At 42.6% G+C, this 7607-nt stretch overlaps 1 protein-coding gene across 12 annotated transcripts in view; it reads left to right on the forward strand.

Annotated features, from left to right (window-relative positions):
* The window catches only part of PHF21A (PHD finger protein 21A), a 124081-nt gene extending 116474 nt beyond the window's left edge, over positions 1-7607 (forward strand). For all 12 annotated transcript variants that reach the window (XM_042878148.1, XM_042878402.1, XM_042878549.1 and 9 more), the window contains 2 exons: positions 220-323; positions 2231-7607. In XM_042878148.1, the coding sequence (XP_042734082.1) occupies positions 220-323; positions 2231-2485 (359 nt within the window). In that variant the 3' untranslated portion in view covers positions 2486-7607. The remainder of the gene's footprint in view (positions 1-219; positions 324-2230) is intronic.

Consider the following 7607-nt stretch of genomic DNA (forward strand, 5'->3'; position numbering starts at 1 on the left):
GGAAGAACTTAATCATTGAAGTGATAATGGCAGTCCAAACTCTTAAGCTTTTTGTGATACTTGCATGTGCAAGTGAAATTTTGCTTGTGATTTATTGCAAACGTGGTTGAATTTACTTCAGTAATACTCTAAATGAAACAGTTTAGAGCTTATATCCACAGTGGTAACAGGAAGACTTTAAATATTATTTCTTGAGGTGATTAATATTCTGTTTTGCAGCAAAAGAAGAAGAAAAACAGAAACTACTTAAATGGAGTTCAGATTTAAAACAGGAAAGAGAACAACTAGAGCAGAAGGTCAAACAGCTCAGCAATTCTATAACAGTGAGTATCACCCTCCCAGATAAATCTGCACCGGTGTTCTGGTGTCAGAATGCAGATAGAAAACTGCAGAGCCCACGTACTAGACTTATCTTCCACTGGTTTTACTGAGGATTGAATGGGCTCTTTTAGGACTCTGCTTTTGTAGGACTTTTGGGATCAGGAATGAAATACAAGTGACATACAATCTGAGACACTCGTACATGATCCCTCCTGACCATATACTGTAGAATGCAGTGACCTATAATATCAGCAGGTGACAAACACGACCCACAGCAATATTGTCTGTGGGCAGCAGATGAGTTCTAATTCTCTAGTGCCTCACTTGAGTTTGAATGATTGGGCCTCTGTGTGTAGTAAGAGTTACTTGGTGCTCTCTTCAGATATTCCTAATACAAAAGTGACCATTTTCTCACAACTGTCTCTTGGGTTCTTGACATGCTGGCTGGAGAGTCAGCAAGCCTCTGCATATTACTAATCGAACAGTGTCATACTTCTGACTAGAAGCAGTACTGTTCTCCTAAATTTATGACAGTAACTGTGCATACGTATTAATTTGCTCTTAATATGCAAATTGGGCTCTTGAGTTGCCTGTGCAAAGTTTGAGCCCCCCCCGCTTAGCATGGCCTAAGTCAGTATCACAACATGAAAAATACTAAAACCTATGTGGCAGCTTGTGTAAAGCTGGGTATGTAAGTACAGACTTGTTTTTTTTTTCCAATGTAGATGCACTGTCTGTGTGTCTTTACCTCTTAGACGAAAAGTAAACATCCCATGTTTAAAGACCTCTAAATGCTAATGATACAATTAAAACAATTGTGAGCAAGTGGTAAGAGGTGCTGGCTGGCAGGTCTGGAGTCTGTCATCTTCTGGTTAGCAGTAGCTGGACATAAACTGAGCAGCACTGGTGCTGCTTCTCAGTCATATTACACAGAGGCAGAAGCAAGCCTTTGCAAGGATTGATAGTAGGTAAGGAGAATGGTGTCTTTTCCATGATCAAGCCGTTGTTTACACTTTAATTAGAACCATCAAACAAAGACACATTAGATCTAAATTTTGTAATGTTCTTGTGATGCCAAGAGCTGCATGTGAAAACAGTAAAACTGAAAATAAGAGTGTCTGGAGATCAGTGTGAATAAAAGACTTGAAAAATATAAGAAGGTTGCCATCTCTGTGTAAGATGCTGAAAGTTATGGGTGCAAAATAGCTACCATCTCTTTCTTTCTGAGGGTTTCAAATATAGATATAAGCAGTTTTTCACTCTTGAAACGTCACTTGTGGGCATTCATTTAAGCTATCGTACTCTGGCTCTTATCTTAGGAGCTACCTAGGTTACTACTGCTTCCAAGAGAATGAAGTGGCCACAAAATAAGATTTTCAAGTGAAAAAGGGCTTGTTTTTCATTTCAAGTGCCCTTTATTTAGTAAGAAGAGGAAATGTTCCTGTTAAAAGTGTATGTAAAAGCAAGGACTGTATCCCATTAATGGCGTGCACACAGTCAGCAGTCAGCTGTGATAGGATGCCTGAGTTTGCATATCCGAGCTAAAGAAATTCCAGCAATGCAGTGCTAACAGAAAAATAAGAACACGTACTTGGAAGTTTCCCTTCAAAAGGAACCCAAGAGGATGGAACTGTCTGTGTTGGTTTGCCGGGCGCCTTGGGATTAAAGGACCTTATTGGGGGGCAGCTATGTACAGACAGTTTAGTTCCTTAGCTTGCAAATATGAATGCCGTGAACGCAGCTCTGAGCCTTCTTTTCTTCTAGTCTGAAATTACAGGTAACGTTGCAGCTGCAGTCTTTTCTGAGTACTTACATTTAGATCCGCGAATGCTGAATTCCTTCTCTTGCCTGCTTCCATTCCTACAAGGGTAAAGCTTGAACTTAGCATTGCTTTTCTGTTTTGCTGCAGAAATGCATGGAAATGAAGAATACCATCCTTGCAAAACAGAAGGAGATGCACAGCTCCTTGGAGAAGGTAAAACAGCTGATCCGCCTCATCCAAGGCATCGACCTTTCAAAACCCATAAACTCTGAGGTCAATTCAGTAGCCATCTCCAATGGCATGGACTCCACTAACAATACTAATGCTGCCACCTCCACCTTAGCCCCCTCCCCTTCCCAGAGCTGCATGGTGAACTGTAACAAGGGCGATGAGACTAAATAACACAGTGAAGCTCAGAAGGAGCCAGGGGAGGTGGCGGCGAGGAGGAGAAGCGAAATAACAAAACTCTAGAAAAGCAAAACCGGATTTCTTCTGGAAAGTGCAGAATTCTTTAGTTCTTTGGTTCCAGAGAGAGCGTGAAGATGCTTGTGCCAGGCGGCACCGGAGTTTGCCAATTGATCCTTCTTATTCTGTGTGTACATGCAAAGTTTGGATCATGATACATGAATAGTGCCAGCTGGGGGTTCTTTGCCAGCACCATGCCAAGTGAAATAATATATTTACTCTCTCTATATTTTACACCAGTGTGTGCCTGCAGCAGCCTCCACAGCCACTATAGGTTTGTTTTATTTTTGTTTGGGGTGAGGAGCAGGGATAAGGGAGGAGAGCAGGTTTCAAATCCTTATTTGCAGAACAGTTTGTTTAGCTAGGGGAAAACAAAAACAAGTCCAAAGAGCCTGTGGGCTTTTCCTGTTTCTAAACTCTCAGTACTATTAAACCAAAAAAAAACCAGAAATATAAATTATCAAATCCCAGTGCCCAGAAGGGACAAGGCTATCAAATAAGCAGTATTTACTATTGTTTAGACAGGAGATGTACAAAAGGAAAGGAGATGGACTTTTCACTGAGTAACCAGCACATGTACAGGCTGAAGACCTACTGTCCCAACAGCTTTGGGTTAAATTGTACTTCTTCACATCAGAGAAATACATGCTTTGCAGAACTGATTCAAATCTTCACACTCATCCAGAAAGCCTGTGTTGGGAATGGGAGAATAGAGGGCCAGAATCCAGGGTCAGCTTGGAGTGTTGGATGGAGGTGTCCCAAGAGAAAATGTGCATCGATTACTTGAAAATGAGATTCCAACCCTTTTCTATATTTATAAACAACAAAACTGTCCTGAACAAAGTAGCACATGACCCAGATGTGTGAACTGAACAGAGAAATGTCCTTTTCTTTCACTTCTTTTCTCTTCTTTTGGTAACAAGAACTAAATAAGGAATAGAAAAGCTGTTTTTCAGGCTGACAGTCTAATTAAAGAGGTAGATGGGACCTTGCATGGTATAGATTAGAAGTAATAGTGTCAGTGAGATACAGTGAGTCTTTGTGAGTCCTTGTGTCATCGTTTTGGGCACTGTTTTTTTATGCAAGGGCAAAATCTTTGTATCTGGGGGTAAAAAAACAACTTTTTTAAATTAAAAAGGAAAATAAAAGATATTGAGGTCTTCCTAGTGTTACTTAAAATAAGATCAAGGTAAGAAACATTGTAAAAAAAAAAAAAAAAAAATTACAAAAGTGCTATTTGTTTCCTAAACAAGTGATTTCTATTAAAAAGGTGTCAGAACTGGAGAAAATGCTGTGTACTTAGAATTTTTTAACACAGACTTTGCTTATTTATGATGACATTCTGCTGTGTTTGTGTTTTAAGATCCAACGGGACAGTTTCCCTAGATTATACCATACATGCTACTGGCTAAACCCTAAAGAGAATCAAATCCACAGCGCTGGATCTCACCCCACGTGGAGGATCTGCCTAGCTTGTCTCTGCTGTTACCGTATCTTCCCCCTTCCTTGATGCGTGCGTAACCCAGAGAAAAGCACTGGCAGTGTACTTGCTTAAGGCTTTAATGCTTTTGTGATATGGACTGATTAGAGCTTGAGAATGAAAGAGCGTTTGTTGGGCTGAAGTCACTTTCATTATACCCTTTATTTAAGAAGTTCATCTCTTGCACATAGCCTTTTCACTATAGGTACCAAAGCTTTCCTCGTGCTCCTGTTGTGGTGGGGTCTGTCCCAGCGTAGAGTACTGACTCGTGTCACTTAGGGCTATGTCACAGAGCTGCCCGCTTTCACTGCTGCATGGAAATATTTGGGCAAACTCTGATTCCACTGGAAGTGCTGGCAAAACTCCCGTTGCTCCCAGTGGGAGCAGAGCTGAGCTTCTCCGCAGGCAGTACGAGGCCAGGTCCCTGCTGTGGTGCCCTCCAGAGCGTGCATTAGGCAGTCCTGCCCAGCCGCTGATCCTTCTGGAACAGAGAAAGCCTTGCATTTCAGGGCTGCATTTCTGAGAAAGAAGTAGCAAATGCTCCAAATGCTACATAGCCTGAAAGAGTCTCCTTGCTGCCGCAGCCAAGCATGCTTCTGCAGGATTCTTGGCGCTGCTCTCTTCCCCTTCCTTTGCTCACCCTCCTGACCTTTAAGGACTTCTCCCAGGACTGTGTGCTATTTTCAGAACTGAGCTCAGAACTGATATCCTGAGTTCTCATGTTTATCCGCAGCTTGGGAAAATGACTCTTAGGTGCACATCCCAGTGCACCTAAGTAAACCTGTGATCACCTCACCTCACGGTTTGGATATTTGCTAGCAGAGCTGTAGGATCAAACCGATCGAACTAAACATGTTCTACTTGCATCAACCCAATTACCAGTTGAAGTCATTACCATCGCACATCCTGGCCAGGTTCTTCTCTAGTTGGTTGCTTGGGTAACTCCCCTTCTTCTGAGCTGTGAAGTACATTCCCAGTAAGAGCCAGTATCTTCATGTTCTCATGTTCTTCTTTCTGGTGTTATTTTCTGAGCTCTGCTGGGAGCACTGCACTCCTTGGATGTAGTAAGCTGCTGGAAGACTTGAGAGTCCTTCTGTTTGCTTTGCTGTTTCAGGAAGGGATGGGAATGAAATTCACTGGTAGCTGCATTTAAATCTGAGCATAGTTACCCAGCCAGGAGATGTTAAAACAGCTGTTACTGCTTTTTCAAGGCATCTGCTTGTCTTTAGAAACTGAGTAGCTAAGTACAGACTTTTGTCTCCTTTTCTTCCAGCCTTGTGTTCCAGACTGTCAAAGGACACCTTTAGTTAATCATTGCTTGGCAGAGAAATGACCTCAACTGTTCAGTGCTGCTGGGTAGTTTTTGCTCCCTGATCCTGTTTGAGCACTTTCCTTCCTGGCTCTGCAGCACTATCAGCCAACAGGCAAAGATCATTCCCAGGGCTGTGCTGACACTGGCACTGATGTTGGTACACAGGCACGAGTAAATTTTTGCCCAATTAGCAGCAATGAGGTTGAAGGGGAAATGCTGTTTGCTAAATACAGAGGGAAATGTTGTTCTGTTTTCTACCTGCTCTCAGAGTTTCCAATGAAGGGCAAAATTCAAACTTTTTGACAAGTTTAAGTTCAAGCTTTTCTTTCGGATTTGTTGGGTGTTGTGGTTTTGTTCTGTTTTGTTTTTCTCTCATGCAACATTTGAGACAGGCTGAGTTGGTATTAGAACTTCTCTTCAAGAAGCTGTCCTAATGACTGGCATTTTGTATTTCCAAACCACCATAAAGGTAACAACTAATTCTTATGTCATCGCTTGTCATTAGTGGGAAATAAGTGGCTTTTAAGTCTCACTCGTAAAGGAGAAGAAGATGAGACCACAGAGGAAGCTCCTATCAGAGATGTTCCTGGCACTCAGCCTAGTGCTAAGGGCTTTCAGAAGTCATCCTGCTGCTTTAACTGCTCAGAAATAGAATAAGAATTGCAGAAACAGTTTTCCCCTTCTCCTCGCAATCTGTTCTTTAAGCAGCTGGAAAAGTATGGTGTGGTCAAAGCCTGAAAACGAGCATGTGATCTGGCCAGAAGAATTAGTGCTACCATTAGATCCTCTTTATCTTCGTTTAGTGCCAGCAGAACTTTTAGCGCTGTGCAAAATGCGGTGAAGGCAATCCTTCCAGGGATGAGTGGTGCAGATGGTTCTTCATTAGCCAAGAGTCACCATGGCAGTAGGAGGAACCAACAGTTTGCATGAACAGAGCAAAGATTTTGTCCTTTAAACAAGTGAATTTCTGTCAGTGGGGACATGAGCTAAAAGACACCTGCTGAGAAATTAAAGAGGTAAGAATTTTACAGGCACAGTATTGGTTGTTTTGATAGCAGAAAAAATGGCCTGGTATTTTATCCCTCCCAACAGACCAGGCTTGAGAGAGCAAATCTGTATTCCAGCTGTCTAGGTGTATAGACCCTAATTCTGGCCTCCTTGGCTTCAAAATCATCATCTTCCATGGACAGATGCAGAGGCAGCCCCAAAAAGCAATATGGTCAACATTGAAGTCTCCCTCTTGGTCGCACCATGCTGTGGCAGCCCACAATACAGGGAGTAAACTCTGACATCTCCTTCTCCTGTGGATGCAGTGGAAAATACCTGTGACTTTGCAGTGCATATTTCTCTTTCCTTTTGTTTCCCAGCTGAGTAGGGCCCCTGCCCTCTTTGCTTCTGAAGCACTGGTGACGAATATATGTTTTTTTAATGAAATGTGTTTTTAGAAGATCATATTCAGATGTCAAACCAGATTCACTCTTTCACTGGGGGCTTCCCTCTGCCAGCTGCTCAGATACCAACTCAAATACTGATATTACACTTCCTGGTGGACCATGCCCCTTTGGGCAGACTTTGTTGTGTCTTTTCAGAACTGTTCTGACCCTTCTTCACCTCCATTTTGTCCTCCTTTGGGATTCTGAAGATCTGGGGCAAGGTCAGCCTTGCTGGGTTACTGCAGAGAGTTTTCTGATAGACACATTTGTAGAAACTCTGCTGAAGAGTCAGGAACCTGGAGAAAGACAACAGCACTGTGTCGTGCAGCTGATTCATTTGGCACTGAGGCTTGCCTGGCCAACAAACTACCTCAGCAAAGGCCATTCCTGAGCACCGCATGGATTCTGTAGTTTCCATTATCCAGAAGGCAAAATGTCTCCAAAGAAGCCTTGCAAGCAGCCAGCTAGGTGCCGGCCTCTGAATGCGTGCGAGCGAGCCTTATAGCAGCGCATTATCAAACATTTGCTTTCATTGGTCAGACCTGGGCCAGGGAATGCCCTAAAAATCAGGGGGATCAGGAACACACAAGAGCTGCAGACGTCTCCAGGTTATTGCCGTCTTACTCAGATCCTTCTTTGAGCCTCAGTCTTGTTTGTAACACCTACAGAATGGAATGTAATACTTGAAAATATGACGCTCATTATCTTTTACCTTTAGCTCCCATTTTCCCAATGTTTATCTTTCATCTGGGACAAGAACTTTCTGCATCGTTGTGTCTTGTATAGGCTGAGCACATAGTTGAAACTTGCCAATAAAGAGAATTATTTATACCA

Source organism: Lagopus leucura, unplaced genomic scaffold (genome assembly GCF_019238085.1).
Source record: "Lagopus leucura isolate 7727_CA_CO unplaced genomic scaffold, USGS_WTPT01 Super-Scaffold_1, whole genome shotgun sequence".
Lineage (NCBI taxonomy): Eukaryota > Metazoa > Chordata > Aves > Galliformes > Phasianidae > Lagopus > Lagopus leucura.